At 30.7% G+C, this 26,582-nt stretch overlaps 2 protein-coding genes across 3 annotated transcripts; one reads left to right on the top strand and one right to left on the bottom strand.

Annotated features, from left to right (window-relative positions):
* The first annotated feature begins 2,650 nt into the window (after positions 1-2,650).
* Positions 2,651-9,084, top strand: LOC125858501 (S-type anion channel SLAH2-like). Of its 2 annotated transcripts, none has more exons than XM_049538293.1 (5): positions 2,651-2,793; positions 6,327-6,521; positions 6,992-7,450; positions 7,539-8,309; positions 8,414-9,084. In XM_049538293.1, exons 2-5 carry the CDS (start codon positions 6,342-6,344, stop codon positions 8,840-8,842), a joined length of 1,839 nt encoding a protein of 612 aa, XP_049394250.1. In that variant the 5' UTR covers positions 2,651-2,793; positions 6,327-6,341; the 3' UTR covers positions 8,843-9,084. The 2 variants fall into 2 exon arrangements, with proteins under 2 accessions (XP_049394250.1, XP_049394249.1); XM_049538292.1 differs by lacking the exon at positions 2,651-2,793 and adding an exon at positions 5,315-5,581.
* A 12,238-nt stretch (positions 9,085-21,322) lies between these two features.
* On the bottom strand, positions 21,323-23,370 carry LOC125859366 (probable membrane-associated kinase regulator 6). Its single transcript, XM_049539098.1, has 2 exons — positions 22,484-23,370; positions 21,323-21,911 (listed from the first exon to the last, which is right to left on the bottom strand). The coding sequence occupies exon 1, from the start codon at positions 23,158-23,160 to the stop codon at positions 22,486-22,488; it is 675 nt and encodes a 224-aa protein (XP_049395055.1). The 5' UTR covers positions 23,161-23,370; the 3' UTR covers positions 21,323-21,911; positions 22,484-22,485.
* Positions 23,371-26,582: the final 3,212 nt, after the last annotated feature.

The following is a 26,582-nucleotide window of genomic DNA, read 5'->3' as shown; positions in this document are numbered from 1 at the left end:
GTCGTACGTAAACAAATTGCACTCAAGTGAGCTTCCTAGGTTTCAAATTAAACACCTTCTATTGGATCCACTTGGATTATATTATATACCCCTCCGTTCTAATGTGACATATTTCAGATTTTGAGATTTAAATAAATCTATTTTTTATCATACATTTTTTTAAATATTTTAAATTATCAATTATTGTAACTTAAAATACTTTTTACGTAGTGTACAAATATATAAATTTTATTTCAGAAAAGTTGAAGATTTCATGCACATATTCCTGGTCAAACTTAAAGTGTTTGACTCTCGAAAAACAAAATGTATCATATCAATTGAAACAGAGAGAGAAACATATTATATTCCTGTTTTTTTATGCTTAATTTGTATGACGTCTTTTCTTTCATGTGGAACAATGTGAACGCTTCATTCCTAACAATATTAGACAAGTCCACATTTTTTTGACGTACGTAGTTTCAAGCAAATTGATCCGATGCCAAAAACATGCTTAGTCCGCGTTGAAAAAAAGAAGAAGTTAACACACCTTAAAAATGTGATGACAAGAGGCTGATTTCTCACTAGATCTAGATGACGGTTTTATTTATGACTTCTTTTGTTAGAAAAAAAGTGTTCTTTTAAGAAGAATTAATTGCAATATTATTCTTGAAATGTTTAAAAGTTAAAGACTAAGAATCAAATACTCCCTCCGTTCTAGTTTACTTGTACTTATATATATAAACAAGGACAAATTACTTAACTACACTCCTTTACTTACCTTAATATCCATTTATCCCTACTTACTTTAAAATTTTCAAAAATCCTTTATTTACCTATGTATCCCGCATGTATCCCGTGCACAACGTTATGTATCCCGCTATGTGGAATGTATCAAACGCTATGTATCCCACATGTATCCCGTGCACAATGCTATGTATCCCGCTATGTGGAATGTATCAAACCTAATCTATCTCGTGCACAACGCTATGTATCCCGCTATGTGAAATGTATCAAACCTAATGTATCCCGTGTACAACGTTATGTATCCTGGAAACATCATTTTTAAGGGATTTTTGGTAAATAGAAAACTAGAAGGGATAGGATGTTATTTAATACTTATAATATGTGGTTCCTATAATTTATACTATAAACAATAATAATAATATATTCAGTGTAATTCTACAAGTCGGGTGTGAAGAGGGTGTTGTATATATACACAAATTTGTTTTTATTTTGTAAGAATAAAAAGATATGATATTGCAAAATAATAGTATTTGAACAAAAGTTGGAAAAAATATTTCAAATTGAATTATTTTTTAACATGCATTTAACGTGAAAACAATTGAAACTAGTAATGTAACAAAAAATATAAATATTTGAAAAAAAGAACAATTTTCCCATTTAAGATTTGTGCAACATTGAGGCACTTTAAACATTTTTCTCCCTCCAGCCTAATTTACTAGTCAAATTTTTATTTGGTACACCTANTGTGAAGAGGGTGTTGTATATATACAAAAATTTATTTTTATTTTGTAAGAATAAAAAGATATGATATTGCAAAATAATAGTAATTGAACAAAAGTTGGAAAAAAATATTTCAAATTGAATTATTTTTTAACATGCATTTAACATGAAAACAATTGAAACTAGTAATGTAACAAAAAATATAAATATTTGAAAAAAAGAACAATTTTCCCATTTAAGATTTGTGCAACATTGAGGCACTTTAAACATTTTTCTCCCTCCAGCCTAATTTACTAGTCAAATTTTTATTTGGTACACCTATTAAGAAAAGGGAAAAAAGATAAATATACCCCCGAACTATCGTAAATGGTACACAGATACCCTTCGTCATACTTTTCGGACATTGGTACCCCTGCCGTCCAAAAATCAGAGCATATTTGCCCTTCACTCTAACAGAAAACTTATTAGGTACACGTGGCGCAATCCTACAGCTCAATCCGATTTAACCAATTAATTAACCCAAATTCAAATACCCGTCCATCACCCGTTTAACCCACTCGATACACTCATTACTCAGAATAACTAATCTATCTAAAAACCTAAAAAAAATCCCCATTTCTCTCGAGTCTTTCGTTCATCAAACTAAAACCCTAGTTTATCATATGTAAACTACTTCGATTCTTCGACCAATTTCTCTCAACTTTTCCGTCGATTCTTCGACCAATTTCGTCTTTTCTTAGTCTATTCTTCAACCAATTTTTGTACATTTTTTTTCTTATAAGAATTGTATGAGGAATCTACTACTTTCTTCATGTGTCTACACTCTTTTTTTTATGATTGATAAATTTATATTCAAAAAAATCATTTTTATTTTCTACTTTCCGGCTTGGATCTCTTTCCAAAACAATCATAACAAGGTGAAATTAATTGTGACAGTTGAGGGACCATATCCTTTTTTTGTTTTCCATTCGGTGTTCGATAATTAAATTGGAGCTCAATTAAATCCAAATTTGCACTGGAAAGTTCCACATTGAGGGTAAAGTCATCCCTAACAGAGACAATTCCATATTCAGAGAGAATCAAACTTGAGACCTTTAATTAAAAACGAAAGAGTGTTTATCATTCCACCACAATCCTCGTGGGTAGGGACCATATTGTTATTTGGTGGGTGATCAACTTCAATACATATTTTTTTTAATAAATGAATAGTACTCTTCATTGCTGTACAGTGGGGACTCTCTATGTGTGTATATAATCTCTTAGTGTATAACATGTTTGACCCACCAATACACTTGTTTGTCCATTCTTTAATTTCCGTGTATAAGTTTCTAAGATTCTCCTCAATTCACGGTAAGATATTCCTTTGTGCTTAAATCTACTCGTGGGCTAGTCTATTTTTTCTGAGGTAATGAAAAATTTTCTACAATTTAAATTTGAATTTTTTTTTCTTACACTATAGTTTTCAATTAATATTGGTTGACAAATTTGTTACATTAATTGAGCATTGATATAGACCTATAATATTTTTCATGGAAGGGAAAATATCTTGTAATATTAATTTGTCACAGGTTGTTTTTGTTGTCACCTATTGCTTCCGTTGATCTTTATTATATTTATTATGTTAAATCTTTGATGATTATGTGACGTTAATAGTAAGCTAGTTTATTTGGAGAACTATGGAATATATATTTCTTTTTGTTTTTTGTCAAGAACCTCCGATGTCTCATGTTCTAACAAGTACAAAAAATGATGTAATTACCAGATCTGTATGCTTAATTAGTTTGCTTGCCAAAATAAAATAGTATCAAAAAATAATAAAAGCTGCCGTAATACAGTATTAATTTTTTGAGCTGTCTTTTTCTTCAATTTTATTTTTCTCATTAATCGTTATCTTTTTCGCCAAATTTTAGACTAGCTAAATTTTATCTAGTATTTTAGGGTTAGGTTGAAATGGTTCACGTAGACAAGTCGCAATTGGAACTGATGGTTCGTGATTTATTTGTGTGTAGAGTCAATATGGGGTAGCCCACCCCATCCGGGCTAATCCATACAGACTTTGACATTTTATGGGTCAGGCAGGGCTAGCCCATTTTTGGTGTGGGCCAGAAAACGGTCAGCCCAACCCACAAGTACGTGGGCTACAGGCTTGCCGAGCCAGCCCACTTTTTTAAAAATTATATTTTTTATAATTATTAAAATAAATTATAAATTATAATTTAAAAATATTATCATAAATATCGACAAAACAATATTACATCATGTTAATGTTACTACTTGTTAATCAAATCCACAAATAAAATTATCTTTATAATATTTATTAAGGTTTTNTAATCTGTGTGCCATTTCTAAAGTGGACAACTAAAAAGGGATGGAGGGAGTAGTATTTTAGGGTTAGATTGAAATGATTCACGTAGACAAGTCGCAATTGGAACTGATGGTTCGTGATTATTTGTGTGTGTTTGACTTTAGTGCTTTCGGAATTAAAGTTCCAACTACAATAGTATTCGTCAAATTCAATAGTTTTAGCCATGACTCTTGATTTGTTTTGAACAATTCACAAGAAATATATAAATAATTTATTTAGAATTTAATATGTTCAGTAATATTTTTTTAAAAAAAGAAAAAACTTAAAATCCATAAATTGAAAGTTTTAAATCCACCTCTGAATCATAGTTGTTGTTTCTTTGTCTCTATCTTGTAGTTATCTTTCAAAAGGTGGCAAAATTGTTCCTTAATTTAATAGTAGTACCAATTTGTTAGAAATGTTGAAAATGCCTATACATTTTTGTCCAACTCCATGCCTTACTAATTATATACGTTGCTCCGCTTATTCATTACTCCCTCCGTCCCTATTTACTTGTCCATATTTCCTTTTTTAGTTGTCCCTATTTAGTTGTCCATTTTGACAAATCAAGAAAGGACAACAAATTTTTTCCTATTATACCCTTATTTACACTTCTTGAAAATTGTAAAAGTGTATGTTGTTTCCCTCTAATTTATTTCACTTGAATTCAAATAAGTGGTTGTAATTTTGAAGTGAAAAGTTGTCATAAGGGTAAAATTGTAACTTCACTGTGCTAATCATTGTTGCCTTAATCTGTGTGTCATTTCTAAAGTGGACAACTAAAAAGGGACGGAGGGAGTAGTTGGCAAATATTTTGAAGTCAAACTTATTCTCCAGTCAATGGAGGACAAATAGTCAAGTTGTACTTGTTATATTCACGTACTATTATATTTAAATAATCTAATTTATATACATCGATAAAATAAAAATAAATTAGAAAAATAATAGTAGTTAAATTAGTTGACTACCTGAATTTTTACTTTGTTGGTGAGCATACGATTCTCCTTAAAATCCTTTACCCCCAATTTAAAAAAACGAAGAAAAAAATCTTTTTAGTATAATTTTATTGTATTTATCAGATTACCATATACCAGACTGCTATAAGAAATTACTCCCTTCCAATTTATACGGCACCATATTTTTTCTTAGTCCGTCTTAAATCGAAAGATATCTTTTTGTATTGAACAACAATTTAATTCCAAACTTCCTATATTACCTTTAGGTTCTATGACATGTTTCAGAACACAAACCTCAGAAGTGTTTTTTTTCTTAAACTTCAGTTAAATACCTTCACATAAATTGAAACAGAACAGTACACAAAACTTAAAAAATAATATTTTTTAAACTTTCTTGTCGCATATGGGGTTTTATTTATGTTTTGTTGAACGGATTGTTATTAATTTTTTTAAAAATAAAATGGCAGCTGTAAATTGTAATAACACATGATGTGACTGATGTCTGCTTCCAAGAACATTGCACGACTAATTTAATTCTATTTATACTATTCTTTCTTTGGCTGGCAGAGTCGTAGTTTTTTTCTCAATAAATTTTGGTCCTTCCAAAGTTCTCCATTCTACTCTATTCCTACATATATATTGCCTGTTTCATCTCTCTCAAAACAAAACAAAAAAAATCAGATTTTTTGAGTGCCACAATTTAGATCTTCAATCAATATAATTATATAAATACTGTAGCTGGCCTCTTCAAAATTGATTTGCAATTGACATAAAAATCTCATACTCTTATTGGACTTTATTGCATTGTCTGCATTTAAGCAACACAACTATTAGAAAGGTAAAGTAGTGATTTTTTTGGTCTATTTTCTTTTTTTCATTATGTCTGCAAAGAAAGATGTTCAAAATCTAGAGAGGTCACCTGCTCTCCAGAGACTATTGGTTATCAATCTTAGCTTTTCAATTATAGTATTTTTTTCTTTAATGGCATACTTATTTTGAAAATGTTACTTTTCAATTTGTGTGTCTGGTTTTGACTTTAAACATCTCGTATTGGAAAGTTGATTTTAAAGAGTGGTAAAAAGGGAAAACGAACAAGTATATAATGATACTCCTTTTGGTTTGTGCTGTTGAGAATTTGTCTACGTTTGTCTAAAATATGCGTGCTGAAGTTTCTTTCTTCATATGGTTGAGCATAATTTTTTTTTATTTAAGTTAGATACACGATAGTGTAATGAACTTGTAATTACCCTTTAAGTGAGCTGATTGTGTGAGTACGTAAGTTTAAATATGGAAAAACTCAAAGTATCGCTCACACTATTAGAAATAAACACTTTTTTTTATCGTGAATTAATTAAAAATTTGTGTTATAAAATGTGATTTTACGATCGTCATTTTCACCGAATCAGCTCACCGAGAAAACACATCGTGGGGAATAGATTTTCATTGAAATACTGAGAAGCTTCCTAATATATATTTTTTTTCTTGTGAAAACACTCATTTTTTCTTTTCTAAATATCTGTGAGAATAACCACAAACATTTTTCTTTTTAGTAGTGTGAATAATTAATAATATTGTTCTTACAGGACTATTAAATTAGGATGGGAACAAGTGATCAACAAATTCATCCTGCAGACGAAGCTTCTCCAGAAGGACTTCCATCACTTATCAGATTCATCAGTTCTGAAATGGACCATGATTTTGATGCCATAGTGAATGACCATATTAATAATCAGTCTGCGCTTGCACCAGATTCTAACTCTTCAAACTCAGCAATTATGGTAAATCTTTTTTCATTAAAATCTTAATTAATAGTACTAGTACTTAATTACTATCAGCCAGCTGCTTAATTAGTGGTTATTATTCAGTTGTATTTATTTTATTGACTCTGCATCTTTTGCTGATAAAGGATATGTGGTACTATTAGCTAGCTTGATGTATAATATGTATTAATTTTTCTTGAGGGACGTATAATTTTGATGTTATCGTTGACTTAGATGATCATATATTTGAATTTATCGAAAGAAATTAGATCAATTTCTGGAACATAACAAGGATAATATATACGTACTTAAATTTAAATGCTTGATCTTTGAAATTGTCTGATTCTATTATAGTTGCAACAACTATGAAAATCCTCTGTTTATTGTTGATCATGTAACAAAGTAGGAGGTATATTTGACCTTATTTCCACCTTGATATGTAACATACTGTGTGACACTTCATTAGCCTAAATGTATACTTTCTATAGATATCTGAAGCTGCTGATCGAGAGAGCGAAAGAGTTCATGCAGTTTCCATTAGCATGCCACCCACTCCGAAAAAAGTTGGTTTCGCTGAGAACCACGAGACTATAGATGCTCCTGATTCTGCTGCTGCTACATCAAAAGATAGGAAAACAAAGTTTTATTCTCAGCCTATGCCAAGAGCTAATACTACTACTGCATCTTCAGCTGGAGCTCATGCAAGCTGCGAACTTCCTAGGCATCCTAGGATTACCAAGCTGAAGGATAAAAGATTTGACAGCTTCAAAACATGGTCTGGTGGGCTTGAGAGACAATTATCAAATTTGCGCGGAATTAGGAACCAGGAAACAGAACAAGAGTCTGTAGCTCAACCCTGTGCTGAACCGGAGCCTAATACTCCTGTTAATATTCCTGTGGATCGATTTTTTGATGCCTTGGAGGGACCAGAACTTGATAAGCTAAGGGTATGCTTTTATCGATTAATTTTGGTAATAGATTGCCTTTTTAACTATTTGTGTGAATTAATGGGTGTTTTATATCTTTCCTATGCAGGCTTCTGAGGAAAGTATCCTTCCAGAGGACAAGACATGGCCATTTCTACTCCGTTATCCTATTTCATCGTTTGGTATCATTCTTGGCGTTAGCAGCCAAGCTATAATGTGGAAAGCCTTGGCCACTTCTGCCTCCACCAAATTCCTTCACATAAGCATGGATGTAAACCTTGTGCTTTGGTGGATCTCTGTTGTCCTGATGGTGATTGTTACTTTTGCTTATGCGCTGAAAATCATTTTCTACTTTGAAGCAGTTCGTAGGGAGTACTACCACCCGATACGTGTTAACTTCTTCTTTGCTCCATGGATAGCACTTCTATTCTTAGCACTTGGACTTCCACCTTCAGTCTATCAAAACCTTCCTCATGCTTTATGGTATGTCCTTATGACTCCATTCTTATGTTTGGAGCTCAAGATTTACGGACAATGGATGTCTGGTGGTCAACGAAGGCTCTCAAAGGTAGCCAATCCATCGAATCATCTCTCAGTTGTGGGAAATTTTGTTGGTTCCTTGCTTGGTGCATCCATGGGATTAAAAGAAGGGCCAATTTTCTTCTTTGCTGTTGGATTGGCTCATTACACCGTTCTGTTTGTAACTCTCTACCAAAGACTTCCAACAAATGAGACACTTCCAAAGGAGCTACATCCTGTGTTCTTTCTATTTGTTGCTGCCCCTAGTGTTGCTTCTATGGCATGGGCAAATATCCAAGGGTCCTTTGATTTTGGTGCACGGATTGCGTACTTCATTGCCTTGTTCCTTTACTTCTCACTGGTAAATATTACTCTCTTTACAAAAATATTTGGAGCCTCTTCTTGTGTTATGTCATGACAGCAAGCTGATCCATTTCCTTTGTGTTTTTCTTAATTCATTTACAGGCTGTTCGGATTAATTTCTTCCGAGGCTTCAGGTTCTCATTGGCTTGGTGGGCTTACACTTTTCCAATGACCGGAGCTGCTATTGCCACGATCAAATACTCAATCATGGTTAACACGGTTGTGACAAAGTGCCTGGTTGTCATACTTTGTACCCTTTCTACATTCACAGTGACGGGACTGCTTGTGACAACCATCATTCATGCCTTTGTTCAAAGAGACCTCTTTCCAAATGACATTTCTATTGCAATTAGTGAAAGAAAGCCTAAAACACATAGACGATGGTATCATCATAGACGAGCTGGCAGCACAGATATTGATCAATTCCTTAAGTATGCTGATTCTGCTGAAGCCAAAGATATCGAAGCAGCTCTATCTGGCAGCGTAGAGTTAATAAGCACCTCTGCTCCAAAAGAAGTTAGTCAAGATTGAGTCGTTCTGTTTGAGGATCCTGCATTAAAATAGCTTGCATCGCTTGTAAAGCCTTGAGCTTTTAATCAAGTGAGGAACACCAAGAGTTTGGTGATCCTGTGAACTTGATATAGGAGAAGGCACATGAAAGGTCTTGTAAAAAGAAGGATGCAAGAGGAGGACGAGTGTCGTTCCAAGTTTGAAAGTTTTCCTTTTTGTATAAAGTGTTTGAGATGAGTATCTATAATAAAAGGGTCCTTAGTATCTTTTTTCACCTCTGAGGATTGCTGTCTTTTTGTTGTGTTTTATACAGAAGGACTGAGACTTTTAAGCATTTCACCTAGGAGAATATATAAAGTATCTTAGTATTCAACTTAGGGAATCAGATTATCTAACATACTTAACTGATCATAAAATAACAAGTCTCAAGTATTTGAAGCCAAAGATCAGAGAAGATGTTTACCATCTATATCGTTTAAATATCTTACAAAATCGAAGTGATTACTAGCTGAAAAGGAAGAGAAAGGTTTTCAGAGAAAAAGGCCATCCTCATCAGTCATCGCGGCAAAGCTTTTTCAGATGCTTGAACAATTGTCTTCTGCACCATGATACTATATCTGTAGAGCCAATAATTTTATATATGAGAAACTACTGAACTCACTCAACTATTGACATTACTATCCAATTTTCTATTGAGGTCTATTCTACTGGTAGTTGTAGTATTGCTCTGGTACTTTGATTTTTGTTAAGTATTATTTATTGTCTTGTTCTTTGACTATCATATTATGTTGTTGTAGTTACCATTTGTTACTATCTGCTATTTCTTATACTTATGTTACTTCTACATATACTTTACCCTCCTCAGACCCCACTTAGTGGGGGATTATACATGGTATTTTGTTGTTGTCAATTCTTAAAAACATGCGCGATCAAATTTAGATTGATGATCAAAGGTATAGGTAAAAGGAGGGGTTCCATGACATGCATGTATCTTCTTTACCAACTTTTTAAAAGGGAAACAGGGTTAACATGCCTTCTGAGAAGCAAGTAGCAGGACAACTCATTGATAACCTACCCTTCCAATATGTCCACAATGAATGTTTTAGTCACATGAAATTCATTTCAAATTTTTGTTTGTCCTATGTATACCTTCAAACAATTTCATTATATGAATCACTCGACAAGATTTTTTGTCCCTCATAAGTGTTGTCTCTTTTATTATATACTAGTTCTCGACACGTGTTTTGCACGTGTATATTACATGTTTAAGTTATTACTTAAAAAAAGGTAAATTACTAAAATTTAATCGGGTACATAGTCAAAATGTTTAAATGGATTTATAAGACAAATATTTGAAGTATTTAAACTTTTTATTAGTTTATTCATAATAGAATATTTTTAAAATATCTATAAAATTTTAAACGATGTAACACATAATTATATTGAAAATTGCTCAAAGTGGTAACAATGAGGTGACTTATATAGTATATAAATTTTTATATGTTGGTGTATATTGTATCCTACTATTTAAATTACTTTTATCATGATTAAAACTATTGTCACCAATATGACATAAGGGTTAACAATGCATTTTAAAGGCATAATACATAAAGAGGACCTTTAACTTGACATCAATTCACAACTATGACCCTAAACTTTGCCAGTGCACAAGTAGGCACTTTAACTATTACAAATTTAAACAATTAAACACTCATATATCCCAGGCAAAATGTGTGATATACAAATGCTTCTACGTGGCTGCCAACTAATTAAAATAAATACAAATGGATTTTTCAATTAAAAAATTGAAAATAAAAACAAAATAAATATCAATTAACAACTCTGACCTTATGCTTAGAACAGAGAACAACGTTTTCCTCTTTCTTCTCTACAAAACCCTAACCCTAAGTTCCTACATTTCATCTTTCAAATCAAAGGTAAAATTGTTCAAGAAATTGTGAAGAAAGAGAGGAAAATGGCAAAAGGCTATTGAAGAAATTAGAAAGAAGAGAGTAAAGTGAGATTTTGATTTCAAAAAGGGAAATATATATATATATATATGAAAGAGATTCATTAAGGGTAGAAGTGTCATTTAAGTGTTTTTTTACCGTTGGGGCCCTTTATTTTTACCATTGACGCGCCTAATTGAAGTGTGCTTCACGCACTTTGCCATGTAGGATTAGAGTGTTTAATTGTTAAATTTTTGGATAGTTGAAGTGCCTACTAGCTTGTGCACTAGCAAGAGAGTCATTTTTTGTGTTACATCTTTGAATTCGAGAGAGGGCTTTCCTCTTATCTCTCAAATTATAGGCATTGAAGCGATCAAAACTATTGCACACGCCCCCCATTCGCCCTTTACTAATATAATAGAAGGTAAGGACGTTTAAGGTCGTAGTTATGAATTGATGCCAAGTTAAAGGTCCTCTTTATGTATTATGACCATTTTAAAATTATCTTGATTGCACATAACCCATCATATATGCATACAATGCGAACAATATCATTTACAGAAAAAAAAAATGATAAATCCTTCTTACAAATATTTATCAGATCCTAATAATCACGATTGAACCTGAAAAAAACCCTATTAAATTTACGTGTCAAACTGTTAATCCAAAGACAATATAATTTATATATTTTTATTATTAAGCACTAGAACTTATTAAAATGAAATATTAAAATCAAAGCATAAGGACAAAGACAAGAAAATGAATGTAGTCACGATTGTAATAGGGTGTACACCAATTTATCCGAAGAGTAAAGTTGTATGGACTAACATATGTTCTTGGCATACTCCTATTAAAATTGCAGCGTATATAAAACTTTTCGAATGAAGTTCACTTTTCCCTCATTGTACTTGAAACTTCAGATTTTGTCCAAAAGAAAATTACAATATAATTAAAGTGTCAATTACAATAAATAGGAAAAGAAAATAGATATAATTATTGTATTACACAAATCTAAAAAAGCTGTCTAGATGATGGTATCGACAAAACACTAAAGCAGATAACGTCCTATTACAATTTACAATATGTAAGACGAAAAAAGAATATCTCTTCTCTAAATAAGGAATGAGAATTAGCCAAACAATTACTGCATATTTTGTCAAAATGATGAAATTAACTTTACCATCTTGTAAAATAATTGGATGGATAGTTGCCATTTACCTTCGAGCAATTTGGCTGTCATATGAAATTTAGTTTTTCAACTTTCTTTATCCATTTGTGGAAAAGAAATGGTATTTATACTATGGAAAATGATCAACTATGCCTCTAAACTATTCAAAAAGGTCTAGATATACCCTCTGTTTAAAGTTTGGCTCACTCATGCCCTCGCCGTCCAACTTTTCGTCTAGATATACCCTTATGGGTGTTATATTAGTTGGCTAGCTGGAATTGCCACGTCATTTTTACATTACCACGTGGCATTTATATTAAAGGGAAAAAGGGTCAAATATGCCCCTAAACTATTCGAAAAGGTCTAGATATACCCTCCCGTTTAAAGTTTGGCTCACTCGTGCCTTCGCAGTTCAACTTTTTGCATAAATATGCCCTTATGGGCGTTAGTTGATACACTGAATATATCCAGCTCATTTTCCCTTTATTTAAATGCCAAATGGAATTGTCACATCACTTTAAATTACCATGTGGCATTTTTATGAAAATGGAAAGGGAACAATTATGCCCCTAAAATATTCGGACCCATATCCGAATTAGGAAAATGAGCTGGATATTTCCAGCGTATCAACTAACGCCCATAAGGGCATATTTATGCAAAAAGTTGAACAGCGAAGGCACGAGTGAGCCAAACTTTAAACGGGAGGGTATATCTAGACCTTTTCGAATAGTTTAGGGGCATATTTGACCCTTTTTCCCTTTAATATAAATGCCACGTGGTAATGTAAAAATGACGTGGCAATTCCAGTTGGCCAACTAACGCCCATAAGGGCACATTTAGATGAAAAGTTGGACGGCGAGGGCATGAGTGAGCAAACTTTAAACGGGGGTATATCTAGACCTTTTCGAATAGTTTAGGGGCATATTTGACCCTTTTCCCTTTATACTATTTTATAGTAGTTCAATTGGAGAAGTCTAAAGGTTAGACTAATTTTAAATGTCCTACATTTATTGTATGTGGTGTGCATTGAATTTCTTCTCTTAGAATTCTTCATGCTTTGAAAAAAATGTAAAAATGTTTTGAGTAAAGTACGGGTCATTCTCATTCACATATCTTACTTAATTTCATCATTAAATAATTTAATGCACATTGAATACTTTTTAAACTGATTTCATCTATATCTAATTAGTTATTAGAATATATATTTGGTTTTGTAAAAAAATAAATAGAAATAGTGTTTTGAAGGGTAAAAAGGTATTTCAACTTTTCATTTTGATGTTCCCACTTTTAATATATATATATATATATATATATATATGATAAGTCTAAGCATAAAATTGCAAAAGCTTATAAGCTCTAATATTAAGAATCTATATAATAGACGATCCCAATTACATGAGGATTGAAAATGTTTTTTGCTTTTTCAAGTAATAGCAACTTGATAACTTCCAAAACTTGGAAATTGATCTACTTTCATTTGTAGCCAATAGGTTGAAGATGTCACTGTTGACATAGAAACATGTTGCTAATAGTACATGTAGTGTCGTGTGACAAGTAAATCAGCACAATGGTGACTCAACTTACTTGGTGCTGCTGATAATAGTAGCTACAGCAATCAAAGTATCAATCACAAAATTGACTAGTATAGGTAGCTACACATACATGATGAGTTCTGGTCCCCGGCCCCCTCCCCATCACCATTGATACTCCCTCCGTCCCTTTTTAGTTGTCCACTTTAGAAATGGCACACAGATTAAGGCAACAATGATTAGCACAGTGAAGTTACAATTTTACCCTTATGACAACTTTTCACTTCAAAATTACAACTACTTATTTGAATTAAAGTGAAATAAATTGGAGGGAAACAACATACACTTTTACAATTTTCAAGAAGTGTAAATAAGGGTATAATAGGAAAAAATTTGTTGTCCTTTCTTGATTTGTCAAAATGGACAACTAAATAGGGACAACCAAAAAAGGAAATATGGACAAGTAAATAGGGACGGAGGGAGTACTAGACATGGGGAAAAAACTATATTATTTATAGATGCCATTATTTGGTTGCACTTTTTTGGGCTCTAACGAAATTCGAATCATGCCACATTCGGATTCAAAATTGCAACCGAAAATAAATTGAGTTATTTGTGGCACTAGACTATAACTTTCGTTATGTTAGGGGAATATAACTGATTGATTATACATACACACAAAAAAGTATATTAATTAACTCTATTATATTTGCACGAATGATTAAAACAATAAATTCAATTGAACCTCTTCAATACAGGTAGCTCCAACCCAGCAAAGGGGGTATATTACTAAGGAAGAGCAGAAAGAAAAAACAGACTATCTTTTGTCTATGCTTCCTTTTCCCTCCATTTCACATGTTATTAGTACCTAATTAACCTAATTTGCTCTTGGGAAAGTTCTCCCCATTCACTTTTACTTGTCCTGTATTTTGTCATCGTATCCATATTAAATGATATAATTTTTCTTTATATACTAAAAGTAAAAATATACTACTCCATAAAGTTGACAAGTAAAAGTGAACGAAACATATCAAAAGAGTTAGGGGAGAGCCAAATTATGGGCCCAACCGTGAGCGAGGCCCATGATTCCTTTATTTTGGGTAAAGAAACGGATTAGTTCCGTCCGCTATGGGCTTGAAGCATGCAGATGGTTTTTGAATTATTTGATGCTTGACTTAGACATTGATTGATGAGGATGGTATTTGGATCTTCATGTTAGACAAGCAAATTGGTCGGCTTGAAGCATTTAATGAGATAATGTCATATATTCCCTTCGTTCCTATTTATATGTCGTCAAGTGCGGAGCTATAGCCACTCAAGGGTGTCCAACTGAACACCCTTCGATCATCAAAAAATTACGTTGTATATATAGTCAAATTCTACATTCAAAGGGTATATATTTAAAGTTGGACACCCTTTACAAAAGCTATGTCTTTGACACAGTGATAATGGATGTCCATTTGAATGGAGAAGTTTTTGGTTCGAACCCCAAATAGCACAATATTTTGTTTTGTTTTACACCATTATTCTTGGACACATTAATAAAATTTCTGGCTCTATTTTATCCTTGAGAGTTATTAGCCTTGAAAGTATGACATAGGAAAACTAAATAATTAATTCATGTTCATTGATCAATTTAATTAATAAAAATAAATTATAATTCATGATCAGTTATTGAAAACTTGACTTCAAGATAACACTAAATAAGGGTACAATGATAAATTTTCCTAATTTCTTAATAAACGTGAAATCTAAAATGGTGACAGTTGACAACTAATGGTAAACTTGGTTTTTTTTTCTAACACGTAAAATGTTCATGCATGATCAACATACAACCCTTAGTTCTTAACAAAGAGTTATTTCATTTTATTAGTTACAAAAGTGATTTACTTTAGCAAACTTAGAGATTAAAACTGCTCATGGGTATTATTTAAAAGATAAAAGTAGGCATACCCTCAACCGCAAGGACAATTTTTGGTAACTATACTCCATAAAAAGGTTAAATTTAAGAGTTATATCAACGAAATTGCAAATTATAAATCATAAATATAGGCTCATTATATATTCTTAATAATAGTAGTCTTTTAAATGATGTTTATATCTTATTAAATACAATGTTTATATTTTAATTAAAAGAAGGGCTTACCCAATATAGTGAGGTACCTTGATAGATAGTTAATCAACTCACCTGCATATATTTGTCTGTAGTTTGACACGTAAAGATACTTCTAAAAATATTGTCCTAGCACAAAAATCTCAAATAATTTAGTTAAGCATAAAATATTCTTCTGTCAAATAAACTTTAAAAAAAAAAAATCAAAATGAATTAATTTTAACAAGTTTACCAAATATATATTCTTTAGAAAGTGAAAAGTTTATGTTGAATTTGAATCAACATCTCTCTTTATTTGAAAAAGGATCAACAATGTCTCTCATATATTAAAAGAATGATTTAAATTTCCTCTATTTTCACCTATTGATTCTAATTATTTTTAACGTTCGGATTAAAAATTCTTCTCTTTCTACCTCTTGGCCTCCAATAATCCTTTTTGTGAATTTTTGGGTTAAAATTATTCCCCATTTTACGAAATTATGAGATGAAGCATGTATATATGTTGGAACATGTGCGAGACTACATGAGGCTTTATTGACATGCTTTATTGATCTACATGAATGTTATACTATTGACATGCTTTATTGATCTACATGAATATTATACTCAACTTCATAAATAACTCGATCAATCTGAGTTTGTTCGTTTGGTAATTGTTAAGGCTGAATTTCTAAAATTCACCATATTTGTAAACGATAAAAAGATGTTGAGTATGTTTATACCAATTTTGAATCAAAGTTGCATTTTCAAACAAAGAAGACATTTTCAAGTTTGTGTTTTTGGGAAATATATTTTGTAATAAAACTATCACTACAATAAAAATAACTTTTAGCGGCAATAAATATACACATTAATTAAGAGTGTTAAAATCTTTACCAACATTAGTTAAGTGTCATTACATCTAATGTCGCTAAAGACTTTAGAGACATATACAAAGAGTGCTAATTGCCGCCAAAAATACATCTTTAACGATAATTAAGCTATTGCCGTTAATTAATTGCCACTAAAGATTATTTTTTGATGCAGTGTATGAAATATATAATTGGATAAATATGAAGGAAAAGTAGTGGTGGAGTAGGGATTGGTTTAGAATTATGTTGTCAAGAATTGAGGTTTCAGAAAAACATGGTGGAATGGGCAAAAAACCATAAACCATAACCAATGTCTAAAGTTGAACATACAAAGCCAAGGGGATAACGATTCTTATTATGCTATTGACTTTCACATGGTGGGTCACTCTATCACATTCCATATAAAATAATAAACTAAGGTTTCCTTGTTAAGTAAGTGGTTCAATTATGGACAATCAAACCTCTCTAATAATTATATTTTCGTGAAATCATTAGGTTATATTATATGTTTTAATATTTTTCTATAGCAGTTAAAAATTATCGAAATAAATGACATTGTTATAAAAAAGTTTGATTGTTCTTATTTAAAATTTTGTACTAAAATAAAGTAGTAAGGAAAGGAAAGGAAAGGAAAGGACTACCGAGTCTTAAGAAAGAGAAATATTTTTAGGAAAATTAGCACTTTTAGTTACTTAGATATCCATAAATTCTAATTTCCGTCCTTATATTTTTTAATTAAGCACATATCAATTTTAATTAATTGAAATTTGATTTGTACATTTTTTATCTCTCGGATCATAAATCTTCACAAAATTAACAAATTATTAAATGCTAAATTATTCAATTATCGATCTGTTGTGTTAATTTTTATTGTTACGAAAAAACATATTTTAGTTAATTGAGATTAGAAGTGCTTAGGAAATATTAAATGGACCAAAATCAGAATTTATCTATAACTGAAGAATAAAAGTGCAATTATTCCTTAATCTAAATTTCCCGAATTAGAGCTACTTTTTTTTTTCTTAGGTAATTGGAGTAGTCCTTAGCATAAAATGTAATTTTTTTATAAAAAAAATAAAACTCTAGGCAATTAGCACTTTGTTTGGATGATTGTTACGTTTTATTTCATAATGTATCGTATTGTATTGTTTTAATGATTACAGTGTTTGGATAAGTTGTATCGTTCTGCATCGTTACATAATGTCACACATCCATGATTTGAATAAACCTACAAGCAAAGTAGGGTACGGGGTAGAGATACTATGAAAAAGTAGGGTAAAAGATGAAATACAATTATTAAATAATAAATAAAGATAAAATGAGAAGAAAATATTAAGGTAACAACGCGATCACACCAAACTGGTCTTCATGGGTCTTTTCAACGTTACCTAACGATGGATTTAAACAATACGATATAATAAAACTTAAGTACTAATCAATATTTAAACTAACAATACAATACCACGGATAACAACTATCCAAAGAAGATGTAAACCGTACACACAGAAAACCCTTTTTTTTTGGAATATTTAAATTAATTGTTATAGGCTATTAATCGGAGCAACATAAAATGGTCATGTCAATAAGAAGGGGCCAAGAAAAAGTTTGAATTATTATATTCTTAGAGCCCCATCAAAACTTTGTAGTTTAGAGGAAAAATGCATTACCCCCAAAATCTATGCTTGAAATTTCATAGACACACTTATACTATACTAAGGTCCTATTATCCCCTGAACTTATTTTATAAATAATTTTCTACTCTTTTTTGGCCTACGTGGCACTATCAATCAGATAGCCTAAAAAAATTGTCAACACGCGTTGGGCCCACAAGATAGTACCACGTAGGTCAAAAAGGGGTAAAAAATTATTTATAAAATAAGTTTGGGGGTAATAGGACCTTAGTATAGTATAAGTGTGTCTCTGAGATTTCGGGCATAAGTTGGAGGTACTTATGCATTATCCCTAGTTTAGATCTTATTTAATATAAAAATAATACTAGTAATGATTGCCAATAAATCACAGATGGAATAAAAGACAATATAATGACTAGTAAACTAAGCTTTTTATTTTGTGAAAAAAATGAAAAAATTAAAATAGACCATATAAGATGGAAAAAAAAGATTATAGTATAGTCTCACGTTGCCTTCAGCCTTACAAGGGATTTCAGAAAAAGTATGGTCTCAACATACTTTAATTTGTGGATTAATTATTAGGGTAATTATAACTTCGTACGCTTGAAATAATTATAGAAGTATTATTATTAGTTCCTTCTATCTCAATTCATGCATTATTTGCACTTTATGATGTACTAAAATACACATTAATTAATCAGTAGTATTATTACCATTTCCATATGATTCAAGAATTGAAAATCATTTACTATTCAATATTCATGCTGTGTATCTTACCTGATTATCAAAGAAGGATATTTTAAGAGAAAAATATGCCATGTTAATTAATTCATTTATTTTAGGCCCTATATGATTTTTATGAGTCTTTTGATATTATTAGATGATTATTATATTATTATATTATTATATATGCCAACAGGATATACAGTAAACTTCTTAGCATTTTTTATTTTTATTTTGTATAATATTGTCCTGTAATTAATTCAAATAAAACATGATTAGTGTAGAACTCCTTTTTCATTTTTGTTGCTTGAATCTCTTTAAAAAAAAAATGAGACATTACTGCTTCAAATTGAATATTTATTTATTTATTCTTTATCATTTATATTTCAACCGAAATATATTATAATTTATGGTATATATTCCAACATTTTACTTTTTTTTAAACAATAATATATTTCCTTATTAATTTGACAACTCTTTAATATATTATGCATTTTTTTTCTAAATTTAAAATCATAAAGAATTAAAATCCTTTCTTATTTATTTTTTTCTCTAAATTTTCATATTCAATTAAGCTAAGACAGGTAAATTGAAGAAGTATATAATTTTGGTGACAACATGAGATTATTTGTAGTACGTACATTAAGCAGTCATTTCATCAAAGGCCCCTATCAAATAATCATAATTCCTAACCCTTCGAACTTTCGAGGGTACATGCACTTAGCTGACTGACGTGGAGGCTTTTAACCTCATTGTTTATGTAGTATAAAATTTCTAATTTTCTCTAACTCATATATTTTCTCATGTTAATTAGTAGAAATTCGTTATCTTATTAGGATAAGTAATGCCTTAGCATCCTCTCTTTTACTCTTCTTTTTGAGATTTTTTTTAATTTTATTAATTAAAAGAAACTAGCCCTAAACACCTGCCCATTCTTTATATATATATATATATACTTTTAAAATCCGAAAGACTGAAAATAAAAACTAAAAATATAATAATGAAATAATCAATTAACATGTCTCTAGGCTCCAAATATTCTCATTTTGTTCTTCTTCCTTTCAATCTTCCCTATTCGTATTTCATTGAATAGTGTTTACATTCAAGTTGCTGTAAATTCTTTGCTAAAACAAATGGTAGTGAAATGTTGGTAATTAAAGGTACAACTTATTCGAGACTTATTATTTCATTAAAATTATGATTAAAAAAATTGATTTGTTCATTTTTATTTGTCTATTTTGAACTTTGCAGCCTTGATCTTCAGAAATATTTATTGATATAGTTATTTTACCATAAATTTATATTAATCGATGTTTGGTTTATGTTGGAAAATGAATATGGGAAATACGTAATTAACATTAAGAATAAAACATGTTTTTTTCTTAATAAGCTAAAAGTGACAAGTAAATATAAGAACGTATTATGGATAAATAAAATGAATTGATAGACTAATATTGTCTAAATTATAAGCTTTCAAAGTAAAGAGTTTAAAATAAACAAGCAATTAAAAGTGACCAATTTTTTTTTCTTAAATAGGCACATCACTTTCGAGTGGGGCAAATTTATATTTGTCGACCATTTAAGCAGCCATTAATGAAAGATATGTTAGAATATAATTGAATAATAATAATAATAATATTCTCTTTGATAACTTAATTTTTTAGATAAATAGCAAATTATTATTTTAAATTAAATGTTATAGCCATAATTTCTTTTATTTGTAATTTGCAGTAAACATTCCATGTATTTTGCCATTCCATTTGTATATATACCGAAATATATAAATAGACTCATTCGGTATACATATGTGTTGAATAAAATTAATTGCAGGACCCATTTGTATACCAAAATATACAAATAGACTCATTCGGTATATATATGTGTTGTATAAAAATTAATTGTAGGACCCATTTGTATACCGAAATATACAAATAGACCCATTTGGTATTCATATGTGTTGTATAAAAATTAATTGCAGAACCCATTTGTATACCGAAATATACAAATAGACCCAAATACATATTTTTATGTATATATATACCGAAATATACAGATTAATAGCCATAGCAAACATAAAATTTGTTATAGAACGCAATTATACAAACTATAAATATAACATACAAATATAATTTTTATGATTGGTAAACCTAAAATTTACTCTAAATTATAACACATTTCAATATGATATCAGACCAGACAGATTAAATATCACCATCATTTCACAAAATGTCCATACACTTAACAAATTTATGTTTGTCGACCATTTAGGCGCCATTAATGGCAGATACAAGGCATGCAGAAAACGATATGAATTCTCTTTCGAATATATTATAAAACTATTACTTCTAGTAGTACTAAATTGTTTCAATCCCATGAACGATAAATCCTAATTTAATTACTAGTACTTTCTTCATAGGAATATAGTTATTATCATTATAACATATTTTAGTATATGCTTGTTATAATAATTAGCTAGAACAAAAGGGTAAATGCAATAGGGGAAGTACGTAAGTGATGACATACAATATATTAATTCTGAATTATTATTATTATTCCCATAAAAACTTTATACAAATCACAAAAGCAAGACAATTTCCTAGTTGAAATTGTGCAAAAAAAAAAAAAAAAAAGGACAAAATAAAATAAAATAATATGAGTCATGATGAAGATATATCGTATCTTCAAAAATCCCAAAGAATATTTTTCTCATGGCTGACACAGTCCCTTCCTTACAAGCTTTTTCCACTTCCTTCAAGAAGACAAAAAAATCACAATCCCATTCTTGAAGAAAAGAGAAAGAGCTATACAAAGTGACAATTAATGTATTCACGGTCGTTTGGTTGGGAACAAGTTATTCCAGGATAGGTTATCCTGGGATTAACTATTTTGGGATAACTTATCCCACCATATATACGAGATAGATTATTCCATCACTATGATATAAATGGTGAGATAAATTGTCCCAAATATGATAACCAAACAAGATACAAAAACTTTATTCCATCACTATTTTCGTATCTCATCACTAATTATTTCTATCCCTCACACCAAACGACCCCTCAGTCACATGTGAACTTCTTTAGACCTCTCATCCCATATTACTTGCTTCTCATTTTCTCTATTTACCTGAAATTTAACAAATTAACCAAAAAAACAATATTATAATCTGAGTGACAATCAAAAAATCTACAACATGCATAGATGGATCTAGAGAAACCGATAAGAAATATGAACTTTGACCCTAATTCAATTCAAAAGTTAACTTATTCAAAAAAGATGAAAATCTAATGTGGGACAACCTCAACATATTTCACACGTCTAGACTTGACAACTGTAGCATGGACAACATAATATGAGGATCCAATATTGAATAAACCAAAAACTCAAAATGAGTCTTAATTCTAACCATGATAATAAATGGATCTTCGGTGTAAATTAAAAAAAAATAGTTCTGAGGTGAGTATATATTGTCTAAGATCATAAAAGAAACAAAAAAAACTAATCTCACGATCCATGTGGAATAAACTCAACAATAAGTTCTGAGTTTAGCTACAATTATTGCCTTTTAACTCGAACTACGTATATACACACGTATGTGAAATATTCAACTTATTTCAAACTCTGCAACTCTAGATCCTGAATTTATTCGTTTGAAAAAAAGTAGAAGAGAGAGAAAGTGAAAAGAAGTAGTAACATACCATTAATGGTTTCTTTTGCAATGTAGAACAGCTTCATAAATAGAGCTTTCAGAATCACAAGATCTGCGCCAATTATCAACAGAATAAGCTACACTTGTCCTTGGAGATGTTGCTGCTGAACAATATTCCCACTTCTTCATCACTTCCTTTCCACTACTTGATCTGCACCTACCAATTCTACTACACCTTCTTATTTTCTGGCAAAATGGCCTAAGAAAATCAAAATACTTCAATAAAATCCTCCTCGACAAACTCCGGCATCTCCTCAACGATACACACCGATTCACCCTCCTACAAGAGGACGAACGCGATTCATCCTGCTGCTGCGCAGCAGAAGATGCCGGAGAATTGGGGATGGAGTGGGATTCAATTACATCGTAATCCGACTCCATCTTCATCGGCTTCTTGATGAACAGAGGCATCAAGAAGCCGTTTGAAATGAGTTCATCAGCATGAACAAGAGTTAAAGAAGAATCTGATGTAGGAAAATCAAAGTTCAAATCCTGTGGATTCACATTAAAAAACCTCTTTGAAGGAGGTAGTGCAGGATCCATCTCAATAAAAGCAGTTTCATAATCATCTCCAGAATCATCCATAGAAGCTCTGAAAGAATCCCCCAAATCTACTAACCAACTATACGAAAAACTCTCAATCGAGAGAGACTGCGAAGTTTCCATATCTCCTCGATAATCAAATTTACTACGGAAACTAAAAAAATCACAAAGAAATTAAAGAGAAAAGATTTTATGAATGAAGAACTCTAGCTTCATTCATATAAGGAATAAATATTATATATGTATATATATAATAAAATAAATAAACCAGTATTGATTGAAGGATGTACTATCCTTTTTCTAACAATAACATATGGGGTGGTCTACTACAGACAAATTCAATTAATAACTGAAAACGAAATGAAGAAAGAGTGAAAAAAAATTGAAAGACAAACCCCATATATATACACTCACGGATGTTGTTGCTACATTACCTTAATTTTAGTACTATTATAAAATTTTAATTTATGCATACAAGTTGATGACTAAACGTTTTATTCTTGAAGAATTAATTCTACTGGCATCTAGATCATCCATAAAGCAAAGCAAAAAATTATTTTCTATTATTACTTTGTACTATATATAGTACTAGTTTATACTTTATGTCACATTTGGATTTTTGATATACTAATCTGCTAAAATAATATTCTCATTAGTATATTAATCACAACCATGCATTACATTGTCTACAGAACGAAGTACAAACAGCTTTTCAGCATCAAATTGATAACTTTGTTGAACTTGAGGGAAGTTCTCATATACAAAAGGTGGTACCAAAATTTGAAATTTATGAATTTCTATGACAGCCTCGAATTGATACACAATAAAAACTGAATTCAAAATCAAATATTTAGTAGATGTTTTAATATATATATAAGGTCTAGACAAAAGGTACTGATTCTGGTAAAGCTACATGTTTTTCATTTAGTGGATCCGCCTCTGCTCATATAGAACTTAAAACTTACTGAATATTTCCTCTGTTTCCAATTCTGTTGTCAAAATCATTAGTGCTTGTTGTGGTAAACACTAATGTTCTTTTTATTTTTTTTTTGGAAGTCATAGGCTCATAGCTAGAGTCTAGGTAAGTAACATGTTATGGTTAAGTTATAAAAGAATATGATATTTTAAGAAACAAAGATCTTTGGTTATTATTGATTTGTTACTTGCTAATATTCCCTTTTCCTTTTCATGACAGCAAATACAACAGTCATTTCAATAGAAATATGAAAGCATATCTTGATTTTACATACTATAAGTCATATTAAGAACTTTTGTATCATTCGTTGGTGGGATGTATGTGCAAAATCCAAACAAAAGAAATATCAGACTAATTCTCTTGGTAAAGAAATCTCAGACTTTAACATCCACCAATAACCTGAGTGGTAGCAATATTTCAAGAAAAATTGAAAAAGTTGTAATAATAATTTATTTACAAAGAGCAGAGAGAAACAAAAATACCAGACCAGAGGTCCCCATTAGTGTTGGAGAAAGAGATAGACATTGAGGAAGCCCTTAGGGAGCAAAACAAGTAATTTGAAAGTGACCTAAAACCAAATGGTCCCCTCACATGTCTCCTATAGAGTTAAAGCAAATAGAAAAGTATACAAATATTCTCAAACAATTAAGTTATCATAGAATTGTCTTTAAATGTGGACCATTGCAAAACACTTTATCACCACAAATAATAACCTCAAAAAAGAATTAAAGATTTAAGTACAATTGAGACTCTCATCAAAATCAAATACTTTTGTCATTTGATTTCCAATGAGCAGAGGACAATTGAAAAGTCTGAAAACAGTCATCTATAAACATGAATACAATGTATGTGGCCATTGGCCAAGTCTTTGAATCTAGTCGTTCGGACTGGATATGAAAATTTAGGTTTAGATTTTTGGTTTTCAGATTGAAGAAATTACAATTCAAATAAGCTCGTATTGGATTGGATTTTTTAAGTTCGGTTTTGGATTAATTTGTTTAGATATTTTGAATTTTGAATTTTAACTTTTGAGCCTTTAAGACAGTCAATAACAATTAACAACCTCAATTCACTTATTAATGATATGCACCTTAGAATGTATAACTTTATCATGGGTAACATGAGAAAGACGAAAAACGTATATTATACTGCCTCTGTCCAGTATTGACTTTTGCACATTTCTTAAGAAACTATAAATAGAAGGGTAATTTTACTATATCATCCTTTGAATATAATAAATACAATATCTTGAAAAATGTAATTGGGACGTAATGGTAAATTAAGAACTATGTATAAATTTATCCATTTATTTTATTAAATGGACAAGTATTGTTGGACATCCAAAATAGTAAAGTGGACAACTATTGTTGGATGGAGGGAATATTTGATTTAGTAGAAGTTTCATATAGGGCTTAATATTGTATTAGTGAGTAGGGTTGTAAGGCACTTTCTCTTTCTCTGTCCCTAATTACTTATTCACTTTTGAATTGACACACTTATTAAGAAAATAATGATTGATATAGTGAATTTACCATTTTACCCTTATTAATTATGAATTATGAAGTAAATAAATTAAAAATTTAAGATTTTCAAAAAGTTCTACCTTTTTCAAAATTAATTAATTGAGAGTATAATAAATAAAAAAAATTGTCCTTTCTTGATTTATCAAAATTGACAAGTAAAAAAGTAAAATTGAACAAGTAATTAGGGACAGATGAAGTACTACTCTGCACCCGTTGGAAACTGAACTTTATTAGTAATGGACACATATGATATACGTAGAATTGAATATAATGTATAATTTTTTTTAGATTTTCGTATGATGTCCGAAAATCCATAGCACCAAATTCAATATTCAATCCGAAATTCATAAATTTTAAAAGTAGAATCTGAAATCCAAACCAAACATCCAAAACGTTGGGATTTCGGGTTGGCATCAGACAACAAAAACTAGCCAGTTACCTATCATGTCATGTTTCTCTTGATGTAGTGAATCCCCTGTTCAATGACTACATTATACATAGGATTCCCATAAACATAACTTGGAGAAATATTTTGTCCAATAATGTTAATGAAGCATGAAATGTTGATAAGAAAGTTACAAAACCAAATATTCATAAAGATAGGGTAGTACTCAACTTGTATAAAGCAGCATAATCAAATAAGAGATTCAAACAAGAAAGATGTTTTTTCATCAAATGTAGAAGTACAAAGTATGTGTAACATCACATATAGTAAAAAGTTCCTGCAGAAACAACACCTATTAGTGCCAAGGGAATCCAATCGAACTCGACAACACTGAGCACCATACATGCTTATACCTTACAAATGGAGGCAACAAACTGAAACAATCACAACATAAAGGGAAATTATTACCACCAAATTCGGTTTTAAGGGACTATGTGTGAGAGCAAGTTGATCATGTGAAACAATAGTCAACAAAGCCTACGTCGAAATAACACTTCATGAACCTATATATAATCAGATAGATTGATTGAGGAACAGCAAAACCTTCTGCAACGTGAGTCGATAACTCATCCTTGATGCATCAGGTCTAAGAATGGAATAA

The sequence above is a fragment of the Solanum stenotomum genome, chromosome 3 (genome assembly GCF_019186545.1).
Source record: "Solanum stenotomum isolate F172 chromosome 3, ASM1918654v1, whole genome shotgun sequence".
Classification (NCBI taxonomy): domain Eukaryota; kingdom Viridiplantae; phylum Streptophyta; class Magnoliopsida; order Solanales; family Solanaceae; genus Solanum; species Solanum stenotomum.
This window is presented reverse-complemented; position numbering and strand designations above follow the sequence as displayed.

Coding starts and splice junctions, on each gene's coding strand:
- LOC125858501 (XM_049538293.1), top strand. CDS start 6,342: ATGGGAACAAGTGATCAACAAATTCATCCTGCAGACGAAGCTTCTCCA. Junction 7,451..7,538: donor CAGAACTTGATAAGCTAAGG/GTATGCTTTTAT, acceptor TTTCCTATGCAG/GCTTCTGAGGAAAGTATCCT. Junction 8,310..8,413: donor TGTTCCTTTACTTCTCACTG/GTAAATATTACT, acceptor ATTCATTTACAG/GCTGTTCGGATTAATTTCTT.
- LOC125859366 (XM_049539098.1), bottom strand. CDS start 23,160: ATGGAAACTTCGCAGTCTCTCTCGATTGAGAGTTTTTCGTATAGTTGG.